Raw genomic sequence first — 18908 nt, forward strand, 5'->3', positions numbered from 1 at the left:
CGCCTGGGTGGCGCAGTCGGTTAAGCGTCCGACTTCAGCCAGGTCACGATCTCGCGGTCCACGAGTTCGAGCCCCGCGTCAGGCTCTGGGCTGATGGCTCGGAGCCTGGAGCCTGTTTCCGATTCTGTGTCTCCCTCTCTCTCTGCCCCTCCCCCGTTCATGCTCTGTCTCTGTCTGTCCCATAAATAAATAAAAACGTTGAAAAAAAAAAAAAAAAGGTAAAAAGTTTATGCTGTGAAAAGTAAGTCTCTTTCCTGTCCCTTTTCTACTCAGTTATCTTTTCTAGGGACTGTTATCAGGGTCTTAAGTATCCTTCCAGATAGATAAGCCTGTGTGTTGAATGTGTATTTTAAAATTCTGAATCTTTCTATAAAAAAAGGTGCTTTTTATTTTTGAGGAAAAAACACTGTAAAAACTACTTCAAATTGAGTCATCTAGTTCATATAGCTGAGTGAATGAATCTAATGTGTTGCCCCAAATTGTTTACTTCTCTGGATCCAGAGGGCTAGACATAGCTTGATAGAAGAGAATAAAACTAGATTAAAGGAAAAAAGGCAAAATGGAGTGCTATAATAATATTTCCTCTGTCTCAAAAATGAATGTGAATTTTGATCTCCTCCAGATGTGGTAGTTAAGAGTAGAAATGTCTGTTAAGATTTCATTTAAATCCAGGGACACCTGGATGGCTCAGTCTGTTGAGCGTCCAGCTCTTGATTTGGGTTCAGGTCATGATCTCATGGTCATGAGTTCGAGCTCCACATCAGGCTTTGCGTTGACAGCACAGAGCCTGCTTGGGATTCTTTCTCTCTTTCTCTCTGCCCCTTTCCCTGCTGGTTCTCTTGCTGTCTCTCAAAATAAATAAAGAAAACTTAAAAAAAAAAAAAGATTTCATTTAAATCCAATGAGCAGTTATTAAGCATGTCTTACTGCTAAGCAATGTGTTAGGTTCTACAGGAAATAGAAAAATGAGTAAGACAGGGTCTTTATTTTTAAGGACCTTACAATTGTGGAGGTATATAATTGTATAGTAGAGGGTATAAGGCAAGCATATAAATTATTACTAATGTCAGTAGGGATGTGATAAATGAAATAAGAAAGATAGTAACAAAATACTTTCCAATTTTCAGCTGATTAAAAGTCTCAGTAAATATTTGATGAAAGAGCTCGTGTGTAAGATGGATCGTAAAGTGTGGACGGGATATCAGCAGAGCAATAGGAAGAAAAAGCATTCTAACCAGAGGGAACAGTATGGAAGAGTTGTGCAATTTAGGAAATAGTGAATAGAATTCAGGGGAGAAGTTGGCTAAAAAGAAGTATGTCAAATTAAAGAGGACTTTGAGTGTGAGGAATTTATATTAAATTCACTGGGACAGTGTTTCTCAAAGCACAAGATGGGTATCAGTTTAGGAAAGGATTTTAGGGGATACAGCATTTCATAGCATTAAGTAACGTGAATTATGTTACATAGTAAAATGTTGTATCCTTTTCAGTTGTTTTTAATTTTCTGATTATTTCAAGCAGAAAATCTTGATTTAATGCTAGTATGTTTTTATTACTTGCTATTACATGTGACTCTCCCTTCTTTTAATAGGCCCACCTATTTTTTATGTTTTCGTTTCTTTATAAGGCAAAGAATGTTTCTTTACATTTAGAGTAGTGGTATAAAATTACCTTTCAAATACGTTTATTTAGCAAAAAACATGAGTCAATTTTAAACAAAAATATAAGTAAGTAACAGTTATTTATATAAATAAAAAACTTTGGCAGTGGTTACACCTGAAACCAACAAAACATTGTGTGTCAACTATACTTCAACAAAACAAGAAAAACAAAAGAACTTTGACGATATTATAGAAGGTTCCTTAAATAATAAGGGTAATCATCTATTTCATGGACTTCCATGTTAAAGATCTCTCCCTCCATGATTCCATGAAATATGTATTATAATTTCTGAATTGAAATTATAGATGGGAACCAAGGGGGAAGCAGTGGGTAGAGGATATAATACTTATTGGCAGAGTTTGTAAAGGTCTACAGCACTGCATCCAATAGACCTCTCTGTGATGATGTCTGTTGAACACTTGAAATGGGGCCAGTGTGCCTGAGGAACTGAATTTAATTTTAACTAAATATAAACTTAGGTAACTACATGTGGCCACTGGCAACTGTGTTGGATAATACAACTCTCTTAGTTGCTTTTGAGAGAGGAAGAAAGGAGGGTAAAAGAAAAGGGGAACCTTAGAATCTCAGACTTATGATCTTACAGATCAGAGGGGTTTTAAGAGATCTAACCTAGTCTAGTGTGAAGAAAGTAAGGTGGTCTTATCCCCATTATATAGGCCGTCTACTTTCTTCCTCTCCTCCTCCTCCTTCTCCTCCTCTCCTGTCCTCCTTTCTCCCCCCTCCCCTTTCTTTTTTGAGTCATTTAGATTTTTTTGGCCTAATCTCTAGGAATACTCAGATTTTGGGGTGCCTGGGTAGCTCAGTCGAGGTCGAAGCATCTGACTTCAGCTCAGGTCATGATGTCATGGTTCCTGGGTTCGAGCTCCACGTCGGGCTCTGTGCTGATAGCTCAGAGCCTGGAGCCTGCTTCAGATTCTGTGTCTCCCTCTCTTTCCGCGCCTCCCCAGCTCATGCTCTCTCTCTCTCTCTCTCTCTCTCTCTCTCTCTCAAAAAATGCATACACATTAAAAAAAAAAGGAATACTCAGATTCTGACAAATTTGTAGGAAAATAAGTATTAACAATGCTTTTTAGCATCCATTATTTAACTATGTTAGTTATTACGAGTATACTATACCCTCTGGGGCCTGAATGACAGTCTAGTGGTTAAGCATAAATCTCTAAAACTCTTACTCTTTCACTTAAGAAAACACAGCAGAGGGGCACCTGGGTGGCTCAGTCGGTTAAGCATCCGACTTCAGCTTAGGCCATGATCTCATGGTTTGTGAGTTTGAGCCCTGCACTGGGCTCTCTGCTGTCAATACAGAGCCCTCTTTGGATCCTCTTTCCTCCTCTCTCTCTCTCTCTGCCCCTCCCACGTGTGTGCTCTCTCTCTCTCTCTCTCAAATATCAATGAACATTAAAAAAAAAAAAACAAAAAAACCATAGCAGAATATAAGATACATTACTAGAGGGATAATCTGGAATTTTTTTTAAGTTTATTTATTTATTTTGATAGAGAGAGCATGTGTGCGCTCACGAGTGGGGCAGGGGCAGAGAGCAAAGGAGAGAGAGAGAATCTCAAGCAGGCTCAGCACTGCTTGAGGCTTGAACCCAGGAACCCGTGAGATCATGACCTGAGCAGAAGTCGAATGCTTAACTGACTGAGCCATCCACGTGCCCCATCTCCCTGTTGTTTAAGTTATTCCCCTATCTTTCTATTTCTGTTTTATATTTTATATGTTCTGGAGTGCTTGTTGTTTAAGAGCCACCATTTCAGTTTCAGGCTTTTTTTTCTCTAAAAAAATTTAGCAGAGTGTGGCTAAATTGATGGTCTCTTTCTCTCTCAAGCTAGTGGTTTAAAATACCTTAACTGGGAAATAGAAAGGAAATTGTAGACAACCAATCAACAGTGTAGGAAATGAGAAAGGGGTAGTGTCCTAAAAAGAGGAAGTGGGGCAAGTACTGAAATTTACCCTTCCCCCTTATTTGTTTACTTACTTATTTTGTAATCTTTATTTTTGGTGGCAGGGAGGGGCATCAGATCTAACATGTCTTCTCCAGTAGAGGAATAGCCTTATTTCATCAGAGATGTTTAAGAGCTACATGTTTTATACTTCACTGATTTCCACCTTGGAAGTAGCCAATGTATAATAGGCACTTAGTAAGTAGTTATTTAGGAGTGTATTGTTACCTTCCCAGGAAGTAAGAACAAACCAGTGAGTAAATTATAGTGCTTCCTGTCGGATTCTGCCACGTTTAGTGTCTATATGCTGCAGGTTAAGTTATGCCCCTATCTCTCTGGCTTATTTATTTTATATATTCTGAATAACTCATTGCTTAAAAGTGGTCATTTCAATGGGTGCCTGGGTGGCTCAGTTTGTTAAGTGTCTAACTCTCGATTTGGCTCAGGTCATGATCTCATGGTTCTTGAGATTGAGACCCCGTGTAGGGCTCTGCTGACAGCGCAGAGCCTACTTGGGATTCTCTCTTCCTCTTTTGTGCCCCCTCCCACTTGTGCATGCTCTCTCTCTGTCTCTAAATAAACATTTTTAAAAAGTTGTCATTTTAGGACTTTTTTTATAAATTAGTATGTGATTTGCTGAAGTGATAATTTCATGTTTGTATAGCATCCCAGAAGAGATATTTTATTGAAAAACAAAAATTACGGGGCACCTGGCTGGCTCAGTTAGTAGAGCATGCGACTCTTGAACTTGAACTTGGGATTGTGAGTTCAAGTCCCATGTTGGGCCTAGAGCTTACTTTAAAAAAAAAAAAAACACCCAAAAAGCAACTCAAAAAACAAAACAAAAAAACCTCCAAATGCTGGAATGCTGGAATTTCAGTTATTCAGATAGGAGAAAAATTACTTTCACAGTTACCGTCTTATCTCAGTGATTGAAAGTAGGACTTCTAATAAAGATTGAGAGAGGCCTTTCTAAGACATACTCTTAATTTTTTGCTAGAAGTGTATTACTCTATATGTGTATGTAATCTATACTATATTTTCTAGATTATTTCATTCACCAAGTGAAAACCAGTCTCTACAATGCTGCCAGCTTATTTGGATTCCCATTCCAGCTGACCACAAAGCCCATGGTAACTTCTGCTTGTAATGGAACACGGAATGTGGCCCCTTCAGGAGAGGTCAGTGGGGATAGGGTTCCATTGGGGCTACTGATTTTTGTGCTTCATCATTAAAGTTACATTTTAGAAATATTCTCTTTTTGTGGGATGTTTGGCTGGCTCAGTCAGAGAGCATGCAACTCTTGATCTTGGGGTCGTGTGTTCAAGCCCAACGTTAGATACAGAGATTACTTAAATAAGTAACATTTTATTAAAAAAAAAAAAAGAAATATTCTCTTTTTAGGAATTAATGAGTAGAATGACTTTTTCCCAGAAACATTGATTCCAAAAACATTCTTTTTTTTTCCCCCAGAACCATTCTTTATTAATGTTGATATAAAGGCCAAGAATTTAAAAGTTAAGAAATTATGCAGTTAAAAAATATTTATAAAGAGCTCAGCTACTAATACATCTGCTTTTCTTATTTAAGTACTATATGTAAAGAACCTAGAATTGTTATTTTGTACATAATTTTGTGAGTCTTCACCAGTTAAACCTTTGGTCTCACTAATGATGTCTCTTCTGTGAGCTAGCAAAATAATCACCAATAGAGTGATTTTTTTTATATTAAGAACTTACTTAAATTCTAAAATTTAGATACTACAGAGGTGGTTCTATTTGATTTTAAGGTATTTTCGAATTCTTCATCTTGTGAACTGACAGGTTCTGGATCCTGGAACAACATGCTGAAACTGGGTGAGGTGGTCAAAAATCTTTCTGCTTTCCTCTACCTCCTTCTGCCTCTGTTTTCTGAGTTTTGAGAATATGAAAGGAAAACACTGATTTGGGTTGGGATAAGAACATAGACATAGTCTCTCTACCATTCTAAAAATGAAATAGCTTTCTTTTAGAATTGTCATTGAATTTACTGGTTGTGTTTTCTATTTGTATTATCAGTGTCTTTAATGTGACTTAGTTCAAGGTTCATTCATAAAAAAAAACAAATAAAAACATTTCCTGAGAGCTTACTCTGTGGTAGGCATGCGTTAAGTTATCAAGAATAACAAAATAACAAAACAATAATTAAAACTTTTCATAACAAAATATAAAACAAATAACAAAATAATTAAACCCTGCCTTTGAGGAACATCATCTGATTGGGAAGCAACTTTAAGTTTCCAGTTCTCATATTTTTATGGATTACGAATCTCCATATTATTGTTGGAGCCCAAAGTTGAATTGTAATTATTGTACATACTGTATAAAATTCTATCGTGGGGAAGAATAGGAAGAATCCAGACTCCTGAAAATGGCTGTGATCTCTGTCACACAGCATATGAAGTTTGAGAGAAAGAGAAAAAAGTTTTTAGAAAAGTTGTGGGTTCAGAGATCAAAAATAGAAGAAATTGAGGAAATGACAAAAACCTTATAGTAGTGCTACTCAAACTTTTAGTAAAGTATCTCTGGTAGAAGAGAAGAGCAAAGGGGAGTAAATGCATACCCCTGAGTCTGAGAATCTAGTTCCAAAAGACCTGGAACAAAAATGATACTTTTTTTTTTGCAGTCTTTCATTTTAGAAGCAATACAAATTAGATTTTATAATCTATTCGTATCATTTGAATATATAAATATTAAAAGTTATTTATCTTTGGGGCATCTGGGTGTCTCAGTCGGTTAAGCATCCTACTTCAGCTCAGGTCAGAATCTCACAGTTCATGAGTTTGAGCCCCTTATTGGGCTCTCTGTTGTCAACACAGAGCCTGGAGCCTGCTTCAGATCCCCTGCTCCCCCCACCCCCCACCACCTTCCCCTGCTTATGCTCTCTCTCTCAAAAATAAACATTAAAAAAAACTATTAAAAAAGTTATTTATTATTAAGTTGGACATATGGAAGGGATGATACATTTGTCTTGTGCCTGAGGTACCAACACTATGTTTCTGTGTATTTGTGTAGCCTAGTCAGAGAAACACAGGTATTCCTAGGGCACCTTTCTTGTACAGTCTCTTATCTGAAACCCTTGAAGATGGGCTTGGGAATTTAGAATCTTTCATATTTTAGATATGTTGTGTTTATTGAATATTGTTAACAATCCATTAGGATTGAACAGTGGTTCACATCAGATTTTGCAAACAAATGAATTCAGGTCAGTTTAAGTTTTGCTGCTACAGACTTAAATGAAGAAACTTTCAGTTTTAAATCTCTTTACATTTTGGAGTCCTCAGAGACTCTACACCTCTATAATAGCTCCAGCAGTGAATGGGGCTGATGAAAGTGTGGTTACTTGTTTTTGAGGTATAGTAACCATCTCATAAGTGTTGGAAGCTTCCAGTGAAGTGTAGTAGCCTATAGCAAGTTTTCATTTAAAAATAACTTCTGTTTAAAAATAATAATAATAACTTCTGTTTTCTTGGGAAGAAGAAATGATTTCAACAACTCACTCAATTTGATTAGATTACAGGGAGTTTGTAATCACTGAGTTCCCCATGCTTCTTGATGGTCCCAGGATGCAAGTGAAACTTGAAGAGCTTGCCTGTGAATTTTTACGGTCTCTCTGAGGTCCAGGGCAAACTAAGCACTATTGCTTTTCCTTCAACTTTTACAATTTGTACTGGATCTCTGTGCTATATAGTAATAGAATTTGAAAGAATAGGGTATTTAGTTCTACAATGTAGTCTGCTCACAGATTTTCTAATGCAGACTGTTCACAGGTTTTTGGGTTGGGTTGTTGTTTTTTGTTTTTTGTTTTTACAATTACAAATGCATTTTTAAAATAGGTAATAAATCTCCTAATGGAATAAGTGACTATCCAAAGATCAGAGTGACAGTAACCCGAGATCAGCCTCGCAGAGTCCTGCCTTCCTTTGGGTAAGTGTTAAATTCTGCCTTCCTGTAAATGGAAACTTATTCTTTTATGTAATCTTGTTAAGGAGTACTCCGAGTTTAGTAATTTGCCAGATATCATACAGCTGTTGAGAGATTTGAACTCAGGTGTGTGTTACTCTTTCTATATCATCATATGCTTATAGTATCTGATGTTGAAAACCTTTTAAAAAAGATTTGTTGCTCACTTCTAAACTGTATTTTTTTATTAAGTTTTTCATTTTAATTCTAGTATAGTTAACATACAGTGTTAATGTTAGTTTTAGCTGTACCATAGAGTGAGTCAACATTTCTACACATTGCTCAATTCCCCGTCATAAGTGTACTCTTTAATCCCCATCACCTATTTCACCCATCCCCCCCACCTCCCCTAAACTTAATTTTTTCCCTAAACTTTATTTTGGAAGCATAATATACATATAGAAAGTGCAGAAACCATGTTAAGTTTCCGTATACTAAACACATCAGTTTTATGAAATGTTTTTATTAGTAATTTTCTTCTCCTTTCTGTGTTCTCACTTTGTTGAATAAATAGCTGATTGTAGGGTTAAGAGAGAAAGTACAAATATCATTTTGTTATTTCTCATTTAATTCCATTACTGTCAGAGATATACTGTAGTATAATTCCAGTTCTTTAAAATTTGTTAACATTTGTTTTATGACCTGAATATGGTCTGCCTGGATGATGTTCAATGTGCACTTGAAAAGAATATGTATTCTGTTATTTTTAGGTGGAATGTTCTAGATTGCCAGTTAGGTCAAGTTGACTGATAATGTTTTACAGTCTTACTGATTTTCTTTCTTCTTCTTCTTCTTCTTCTTCTTCTTCTTCTTCTTCTTCTTCTTCTTCTTTTTATATTCGCTAACATTTATTGTAGAACAACATTTAATTTCCTTGCAGAGTAAACACATTCCTAGGAGACATTGTATGGCACACTATGTCTTCCAAAATTATATGTACAAATTGTGATTGATATGTTTCCACTCTAAAATTACCATTATGTGCATATAGTCTACACTGTTGTTGTAGAGAATTACCATAAGCATCAACGAGGGTCGTACTGATTTTGTACCTACCTTTTTATGGATTGATGACCAAGGAGTGTTGATGTTTTCTACTATAATTATGGATGTGTCTATTTTTCCATCTAGTTATGTCAGTTTTTGCTTCATGTATTTTGTCTTTATGTATTTTAAAACTCTATAGGGGCATCTGGGTGGCTCAGTCAGTTGAACATCTGACTCTTGATTTCGGCTCAGGTCATGATCTCATGGTTTATGAGATTGAGTCCTGGGTCAGGCTCTGTGCTGACATCGTAGAGCCTGCTTGAGATTCTCTCCCTCTCTCTCTGCCCCTCCCCCTCTTGCACCAGTTATTACCATTTTGCCTCATTTGCTTCATCATGCTCTGTCATATATACCTAATATTTTTTTCTGAAGCTTTTGAGAGTAAGTCTTAGGCTCATGCTCCTTTAATCATAAGCTCATGAGCGTGTTTATTTCTTAAGAGTGAGGACATTCACTTACATAATCACAGATTAACAAAACCAGAAAATTTAACACTGGTACAATACTATTCTATAATCTCATTAAAATTTTTCCATTATAGAGATTATTTTTTTTTCTGGTCAAGGATTCAGTGCAGGATCATGTATTACATTTAATTTTCATGTCTTTTTGATCTCCTTTAATCTGGAACAATTCCTTAGCCTTTCTTTGTCCTTGATGGCATGGATATTTTTACAGAGTAGAAGGCATTTCTTTTGTAGAACGTTCTTTAATTTTGTCTGATGTTTACTTATTATTTGTTCAAGATTATGCAGTGTTTTTTTTTGTTTGTTTGGTTTTTTTCGTTTTGTAAAAATACTACATCAGTGGTTTATCTTCTTTAAAATATCTCATCAAGAGGGGTATGATACCAGTTTGACGCATTACTGATGACATCAGGAGAAGCAGGCTGTGTCACCAGCAACAAGGACTGGATGGGGGCTTCATGGCTTCCATTTCTTTAGCATTCATTAATTCAGCATTCAGTGGATATTTACTGAGTGCCTTTTGGCTTAGGTCCTGTACTAGGGTACAGCGGTGAAAGGATGTCATCTCTGTTTTCATGGAATTTGAAGTTTAGTGTGGGATAGACACAGTAAACAGGGAGTCACACGAATCAGTAATGCCACTGGTGCAGGTGACTAAAGCGAGAGTGTAGTGTCTGAGGAGGGTATGTGTAATAACACACCTAAATAACCAATCCTAAATTGGACATGTGAGCATGAGGAAGAAGGCAGAGGCTTCCGTGTGGCAGCCCTGTTGGCTGCAAACAGACATTCCAGGGCGGAATACTGGGGTGCCCTCCACTTTAGAGACAGATTTAACTGTTGTGAGTGGTAGTTTTCTGGTTTGCCAGGAGCAGGCTCAACCTAGGACAGACAGCTTAATCACAGGATGGTTTGGGAGATTAAATAATGGCAATTTAAGCAGTTTGGCGATAACTTTTTCTTTTCTTTTTTTCTGTCTCGCAGTTTTACTTTGAACTCAGAAGGGTATAGTAGAAGACCCGGTGGCCGTCGCCACAGCAAAGGCCCTTCAGAAAGTTCTTTAACCTGGAAGCCTCAGGAACAGGTTGTAACAGAGATGATTTCTGAAGAGGGTGGCAAGGGTCTGAGGCGTCCCCACTGTACTGTGGAGGAGGTAAGCCGTTTTAGCCTGATCTCTTTTAAAAAATATTTTATGAATTTTTAGGGGAATAGATAGTATGTGTACTGGAGTACAAAATTCAAAAGGTACGAAAAGGATGTACACTGTACATTTCCCAGTCTCCCTTTTAGTGCGCGGCCCCACCACCATGTCTGATGCTAAACAAGTAACCACTGATACTTCTGGAGGCTTCTATACATATATAAGTTAGTCAGTTTTCAGATTCTTTTTCACTGTGGGACAGAAAAAGGAATCATGCTAGAAAGAGAGGAGATTGTATTCCTTTTCGCTGTTTGAATTATTTTAACTTGTTTCTTTCATAAGGTGTAATAACTGTGGCTAATTAAGAGAAGTAAATGGTGAACACGTCTGCTTTTTCCTTCCCTTTTCAGGGTACTTAGCATGATGTCTTCATCAACAGTCTTCTTTTTACTTCCCTCTTGAAATCTTTGCTTATTCTAGGAAAATTTAGAATTATTCGTGTATCCATGGCATTTCTCAGGACCATCACCTAGTGCAATTTGGTGGATGGTTTTCTGAGCCACTTAGTTCAATTTGTCTAAGAATTACTTATTTGAGGCCCAGGTGTTGTGCTAGTTGTCAGCAATTCAATTCAAATTCAATTCAGTTCAATTCAAAAATTGAATAAAATGTAGCCCCCATCCTCTCGGAGCTTGTGCCTAACTAGGTGAATCAACAGAGGCAAGCAGAGGGAGGAAGGGATGGAAGTAGGCTTCAGTACCTCTTAGGTGAGAAGTCAGAGATGAGACTGAGCAAATATATATGAGGTGCACACAGGATACATTCTAGAAATATTAGAAGGTAATATTAGCAAGGACATTTTCATTGGTTAAGTGTAATACAAAGCTAGAGAGAAGAGCCTGAGTCTCAGATTTCAGTCTTGGTCATTGATCAAGATACCCAGTGTGTGTAGGGGGAAGTTGATGACTTCAGTTTTGGGACATTGTTTAAAGTGCCTGTGAAACCGCAAGACCTGTCTGTAGACTCTTGGATATAGGTGATGGGAGTTATAAGAAGAAGGCAGGGTTAGAGACACATTTCAGTATCTTCTGTGTATCGGTGTTCAATAAATCAAGGGAGAGATGACTCAGGGAGAGAATGTAGTGTGAGAAGAGATGACAGGCAGACTGCCTGTATTTGAGGGCAGGCAGAAGGAGAAATAATTGGCAGTGGAGACTAAGAAGATAAGAAGAAATCAGGAGTGTATAGTCTAGGAAGGCAAGGTGAGGTCAGCAGGGTGAGATGCCAGAGAGAGTGGTCGAGTGACATGAGGGCTGAAGAAGTGTCTGCTGGGTCTGGCCATGGAAGTCATTGGTGACTTAGTGAGACCATATTCACTGTGGAAGCTGAATGTTCTAAATATGCAGGTGGATTATTTCCGTTGAGTTTTTTGTGGTTGACAAAAAACTGCTGTCAAAAACCTAGATGCCATCTGAGTCAAGCAGGTAACACAAATGAGTGAAGTGGGCTGGAGTGAATGGCCCATCTAAGGAGAATAGCCCTACACAGCTCCACATTGTTGATTCAGTTTTTTGAAACAGGCCAGATGTTTGGATTTTTCTTTTCAGATTTATAAAGTTGGGAACTCAAAGAAATTTTTTAAATGCTGACAAACACGTTTGTGGGCGGCATTTGACCTCTTAGTTTCTGTTTATGATTTAATGATAGGTTTAATGTTACAGTACTTAACTAACATGCTTTCTTTTACTTAGGGTGTTCAGAAAGAGGAAAGGGAGAAATACCGAAGGTTATTGGAGCGACTTAAAGAAGGTGGTCATGGAAACTCTGTTCCTTCTGTAACTTCAACTTATCACAGGTAGAAATGAGCTAACAAAATAAATGCTTTGCCAGACATCTTTTTCCTTATTTTTGGAGAGGGGATTGGTGAGAAGGGCTTTGTTGAAAAAAGAGGTTAGCTTTGAGAGAATTAGCCTTGTTATATGCCTGAACGTTGTATCTAGTAATGAGACACACGGCAGTGGTTTTGCAAAACAGAATTTTCTGTCAGCTTTAGACTCTTTTGTTCACATGAACTCTTGAAACTCTGATGTAGAAAAGTAGAATTACAGGTTGAAGTCAGGTTCTTACTGAGCAGAGAGGTTTTTCGAACACTCCAGCACACACATTTCCCACAATCTCTTGTCTTTCTCTGTCCCTTTCTCCCTCCTTCCCCTTTTCAGCCCAGTTCTCCCTCCCACCCCAGCTTCTCTGTCAGATATACACACAGTCCCAGTGGCATGTTAGTGAATGCATTTTTGCACAATTGGAAGTCCTCCACTTCAGAGACAAGATTCAAGTCACCCCAGGTCATAGAAAGTTTTCCTTATAAGGCTTCTTGTTTGTTAATTAAATATTCTAGTGCTTTGGGCAAATAGATGACAGTGGCAGAAGGAGCTGATGTCTGGCCTTATATTAGCCTGTAAAAAAGGGACAAAAAATATATGAGCTCAGGATTGAGGCACAGGTGATAATTCTAACAAGTGGTGTGAGAATACACGGTGGGGGTGGGGAAGATCCTGGAAATCATGTAACGGCAAGTTGAAGGTGAAAAAGTCACAGGACTGTCTAGCTTGTTGAATGTACAAATAGCAGAAGATTATTTGTCTAGGAATTTTAACTTGCTGTCTGTGAGCTTTTTTTTTTATTCTCTTAGGCAGAATGTTACTATTTTCTCCGTTTTGATTAGCCACTGTTGGAAGCAGCAGTATGCTTCCTGAGCTTTTGCTTTTGTCATGTTGGCAAAATCCTCAAACTATTTTGCCGTTTACAGTCCTGCTTTTATTGTTTGGTTTCAGGGTCCATTTCATTATATCATTTAAAATTTTTCATCTTTTAACCTGAGTTTTATCACACTGAGGTTTTTTTAGTCAGGGTGGTGCTGGGGATTGAGAACGTCCAATTTTACAGAGAAACTGGAGGTTAGGTAACTTGGCTGAGGTATTAGGATCAGGATTACACTCCTTGTATCCAAGTCCCAGATGTTACTATGTTGCATCCTCTCATAATTTTGAAGTTACAGGGTAATCAATAACTCCTATTTCGAGAAGCTTGTCAGTCGGAGATCATGAATATTTATGGTGGACTTTCCTTTTGTATTTGACCTTCTTCACTCTTTATGTTTCTAAGCTCTCAAAGAAGTCACATGGACACATTAAAGACCAAAGGCTGGGGGGAAGAGCAAAGTCACGGAGTCAAAACAACTCAGTTTGTTCCAAAACAATGTGAGTTCCCAGATTTAGCCCTATCTCCATGTATTGACCTTAGTTCATGTGCATACGAAATTGAGAAATGATGTGCTAGTGAAAGATGGTGTACCAAACTTTAAAACATTGTTGACCCAGGGCATTGACTTGGTCTTATTCAGTACAAGTACTTTAGTAAAAAAGCGATTTCAAGATGAAGTAGATTCATAAAATACCTCTTGATTGTTATTCTTAGCTTCTACATAGCAAGTATTTTGTGAGCCTAGAGTTAGTTTCTTAATATTTATTTTGTTAATTTCTTCATATTTCTCCACTGGCTGTTCACTAACGGCACTAAATGATAAGTGAATGTCTTGATACTTTGGAAACTGCGTAAGTTGAAATTCTAGCTATATGGTTGGTTAATAAAGGAAACATTCAATCTTTTCTTTGTCATCTTCGCAGATAGAGTTGTTGAAACAAGGGGACCTCTATGCTCAGTGAGAAGTGAGAAGAGGTACATGGTTCAGTTCATTCTAAGTTTTCTTTTGATGGATTATTTTCTTTGTAAGCTATTTTTATGAATAACTATGTCTAAAGACTTATGAACTCTACTCAGCTCTGGTAGCTGGTTAGCATATATGGGTACACGGGTAGCTGTTGTGTCTAATGCCCACCCTAGCTCAGAGGGTGCTCTTCTCTTCTGGGCTTTAGGGGTTGGGAGATGCAGGCAGGTACCACTTGGATAGGAGTGTGGTTGCGGTAGGCATCTTTAGGCATTAGCACCTCTAGTATAAAAACAGTGAAGGCAATTCTGTGTGCCCTTAGTATTTTGGATGATAGTTCCTTGATAACAGAGTTTGGGGTAGACTATGGGCCATTGTCCAAATCTGGTCCACCTGCCTATTTTTTTAAGTAAAGTTTTATTGGAACACATTCATGCTAATTCATTTACATGTTGTCTGGCTGCTTTTAAGCTATGATGGAAGTTGAGAAAATGTGACAAAAATTCTAAGACTTGGGGCACCTGGCTGGCTCAGTGGTAAAGCATGTGGCTCTTGATCTTGGGGTCCTCAGAGTCGTGAGTTTGAGCCCCATGGTGGACATAGAGATTACTTAAAAAACCCACAAGACTTGCAAAGCCTAAAATATTGACTATCTGATCCTTTTTCAGAAACTTTGCTGACTCTTGGTTTAGAGGACTATATAAACTCAAGGCAGTTTTTATTTACAAATTATTAAGTCTTATTTCTAAAACTAGTGTATCATTTACAGGTTAAAATTAATCCAGTCTAGAGGTGCTTGGGTGGCTCAGTCGGCTAAGTGTCCGACTCTTGATTTCGGCTCAGGTCATGATCTCATGGTTTGTGGGTTTGAGCCCAGTGTCGCACTCTGCGCTGACAGCATGGAACCTGCTTGGGATTCTCCCTCTCCCTCTTCCTCTGCCCGTTCCCCGCTTATACTCTCTCTCTCTCTCTCTCTCTCTCTCTCTCTCTCAAAATAAATGAATAAACATTAAAAAGTATATATCCAGTCTACACTCTCCCAATTTTTTTCCTCAGGTGTTGTTCAAAGGGGAAAATTTCTGATACAGAGAGGACAGTTGGACTCAGACTTGAAAATGAAGGTGTAAGTGGAAACCCTAGTTCAATGTTATATCATTTTACTCTTTCAGCTGATTCACGTTAAAGTTTCGGTGCTCATGACAAGTAAGAAAGATGAAAAATATTACTTTGATTTCTAATTTTGTTGTTTTCTTTGAAAAAGCAGCAGGCATTGAAGATACACAACTTCTGGCTTCCTTCTGAATTCCTGGGGTTTTACCTCTGTATGGTAGCCACCTTTTTTTGTGAGAGAGACCAACTTGCCTCCATCCAAACCCTTATCTGTGTTGCCTGGCTTCTTTTGGAGAATTTTTAAAAACCGTATGTCTCTAGCAAAAATAGGTTCAGGATTTCTTTTCAGAGTCAAGATCTCAGATTTATTTGAAAATATTAGCAGTCTTAGGCTTAATTGGATTTAATGTTTTTCTATGTAAGTATTGGAACAAAAAGTGTTCTAGTGATCCCCATACCAACACTAACATTTTAAACAATAGTAGTAGAGTGCTTTGCTAAGCACTCTGTATCCAAAAGAAATACATTACTAAATTAAATGCGAGCTTGAAGTTTTGGATTACTTCACATTTTAGATACATGGAAATGCCAGAGTTTAGGACACTGATTGATGTGAAGTACCAGTATAATCAAGTTTTTCTTCTCCCATTAGACCTTTTTGTAAGAATTAGTCTGAAGGCTAAGTCATTCGTTAAGTTCTAGGTCTCAGAACTTTCCCATCCCCAGTAATTTGGAGCGAAGCCTTTTGTATTGAGTTAGCATTTATCACCTATGGAGCACAAACTGAAAGAAGAGAGGAACTAAGCCTGAGAGAGGAAAGAGAGGGAGCATATTTGGAACCTGGCTAAAAACTACGTCCTGCTGGGGCGCCTGGGTGGCTCAGTCGCTTAAGCATCCAACTTCAGCTCAGGTCATGATCTGGTGGTCCATAGGTTCGAGTCCCTCGTTGGGCTCTGTGCGGACACCTCTGAGCCTGGAGCCTGTTTTGGATTCTGTGTCTCCCTCTCTCTCTGCCCCTCCCTGGCTCACACTCTCTCTCTTTCTCTCAAAAATAAATAAACATTAAAAACAAAACAAAACAAACAAAAGAACCCAACTATCTCTTGCTTCTATTCTTGCTGAACCTGAAGGCTTTGCTCCCCGGGAATGTGGGGAGGGGCCAGCAGCTGCTAGTTTCCTAGGACCAGTATACCTGGCAGTCAGCTAGAGTGAAGAGTACAGGCTAAGCATGTTGAGACTAGTGTGGTCCTAGTCTGAAGCTCTATTTGTAACTCAGTTTCTTAATTTTAAAAGTTGGTCTACTAGATAACTGAAATTTAATATTAAACATTACATAGGGTCACAATATGGAAGGGTATTGTCAGAGTTTCTGGAATGTTGGCAGAGTTCTATTTGTTGACCCAAATGGTGCTTACATAGGTGTTAATTTTACAAAAAATTAAGTGGTACATAAATGTACATTTTTCTATATGAGTAATTATTTTTCTTAAAAGATGAAATAGAACAAGTTTACTTATTATAAGGATCGTAATGCTTTATTCTGAGTGATGGGATTATGGGTCTTTTTTTTTTTTTTTTTTTTTTTGCTTTTTTTAAACATTTCAGAATGTCCTATAACCGTCTTATTTTTCCACTGGCATAAGAGAGCTGAAAATACTTTCCTTGCTGCCTCCAGGGAAAGTGATGAGTGTTCTGTTTCATGGTTTGTAATTGAGGTGTCCTGTGAACCTTAGGTCTTGAACATTGTTTTGTTTCACCTTGCAGAGATAGATACACAAAATCTCCTTTACTTACTTGGGAGATTTGCTTTCTCTCTTCTTTCAGGATAATGGCACTGTTTTATGTTTCATGTGTTATGTATGTTTATATGTGTAAATATCAAACATGTCAATAGAATATAGAAACTTTTTTGATCAGAGGAGGGGACACCAACTGGAACCTGACCTATCCGAAGAGGTGTCGGCCCGACTCCGCCTGGGCAGTGGGAGCAATGGCTTACTCAGGAGGAAAATGTCAATACTTGAGACAAAAGAAAAACATTGCTCGGGCAAAGAGAGGGATAAAAGGATGGATGATCTTCTTGAACTTACAGAGGTATTATTTCTTGTGTTGATCAGAATAAGAGGTGTGTTTTTAAGTAGCCCCAGTTATTCAAGACTTGAACAAATGTTTTGTTTTGAGGCGTTTCTCCAGGCTGGGGATGAGTGCATGAAACAAATCAGGCCTAAGGGCTGTCCAGTCACTGGTTACATTGATCATTAGTGATCTGTGAAGGTGGCCTAAGGGATCAGATTAATGTTCAGCAAATGTGAGCAGACATATGTGTCACATATCTCGGAATATAATGGGTTCTTTGTAGATTTTTTTCCCTAACCTTCAAATATTTTGGGTTACATAGTATGAGTTTAGCATTAGAAATGAGTCCGTTGTATTTTTTAAAAGTGATTAGTGAAAAACTAAGGAAATGAAAATAGTTGTAAATTCTCATTTTAAAGGTGAGCCCACACTGTGGCTTATTTTCCAGTGTTGTATTGGTAGGTGGTAGTCAGTCCTAAGCAGTGAGTATCTGTTGAGCACCTACTGTATGTTGGACATGCAAGTAGAGAGATCCATAAAATAGCACAATTGTGTGTAGTGGGAGAAGCAGGATTTAAAATACTTGAATGAAAATAATTTCTATTGGGTTTATAGATTCAGTCTCAGTAGCTTGAATATGCGTTTATCTGTGTAATTCTTCAGAGTAAAGAAGCCATCTATTCAGTGAGGACTCAGTTGCTGGACCAGTGCCTTGTTTTCCAGTTTCTCCCTGTTTGCTTATTTCCTTCATTTCCAGACTGCATAGTATCATCTCTTACGGGTCCTAATTTTATTACTTTGCTATGTTTAAATAAAAGTTTAGTAGGTAAATAAGGAAAGTGTCAAAATACTTTAAGAGTATTGTGAAAGGAGCAAAGACTAGAAAGTTAGACACCCCTGGGTTCCAGGCTGGGCTCTTAATAACTGTGAACATGTAACCTAAGTTCTCTGAGCTTTACTTCTTATGTAAAATGGTGATAATACTTTCCCCACAAGCAGGGATTAATGATGTGCTTCAGCATCTGGTACCATGTTTGGCTCAGAGTGCTCAGTAAATGGTAGTGAGATCATTGAAATTATAAATATAAATGTTATTACCAAATTATTGTTTCCAGAAGCTAGTAATTGAACTAACATTTTTTATAACCATTAGTAAGTCTACTTTGTATTACAGAGATGAAAAGCTTTTTTAAATTTCAGACTTTTGAAATCTGACTGTTGGTTCTATTTAAAATACAACCTCTGGACTTTCTAATTCAGGACATGGAAAAGGAGATCAGTAATGCCCTAGGTCATGGCCCACAGGATGAGATCCTAAGTAGCGCTTTCAAGTTGCGAATCACTCGAGGAGATATACAGACCTTGAAGAACTATCATTGGCTCAATGATGAAGTAAGTTGTCTCTCCCTCCCCTCCCTGTTCTGTCATTATGCTTAACCGTTACTGTCCACAGCCAAAGTGATTTCTACCCAGTTATAATAACGCACTTTTAGTTTCATTTAAAACAGAAACACTTCATGGGGTGCCTGGGTGGCTCAGTTGGTTAAGTGTCCTACTTCGGCTCCGGTCATGATCTCACAGTTTGTGGGTTCGAGCCCCGCCTTGGGCTCTGTGCTGACAGCTCAGAGCCTGGAGCCTGCTTCAGATTCTGTGTCTCCCTCTCTGTCTCTGCCCCTTCCCTGCTCATGCTCTATCTCTCTTTCTCCCTCAAA

General features: G+C 38.0%; 1 protein-coding gene across 2 annotated transcripts in view; it reads left to right on the forward strand.

Moving 5' to 3' along the window:
- Positions 1-18908, forward strand: part of SENP2 (SUMO specific peptidase 2) — a 32795-nt gene that overhangs the window by 2680 nt on the left and 11207 nt on the right. For both annotated transcript variants that reach the window (XM_086674925.1, XM_086674926.1), the window contains exons 3-12: positions 4675-4808; positions 5417-5483; positions 7502-7592; positions 10127-10295; positions 12035-12138; positions 13449-13543; positions 13970-14021; positions 15067-15133; positions 17038-17214; positions 18457-18588. In XM_086674925.1, coding sequence (XP_086531051.1) covers positions 4675-4808; positions 5417-5483; positions 7502-7592; positions 10127-10295; positions 12035-12138; positions 13449-13543; positions 13970-14021; positions 15067-15133; positions 17038-17214; positions 18457-18588 — 1088 coding nt within the window. The remainder of the gene's footprint in view (positions 1-4674; positions 4809-5416; positions 5484-7501; positions 7593-10126; positions 10296-12034; positions 12139-13448; positions 13544-13969; positions 14022-15066; positions 15134-17037; positions 17215-18456; positions 18589-18908) is intronic.

This window comes from Puma concolor, chromosome C2, assembly GCF_028749965.1.
Source record: "Puma concolor isolate L17-30 chromosome C2, mPumCon1.1.hap2, whole genome shotgun sequence".
NCBI classification, from domain to species: Eukaryota; Metazoa; Chordata; class Mammalia; order Carnivora; family Felidae; genus Puma; species Puma concolor.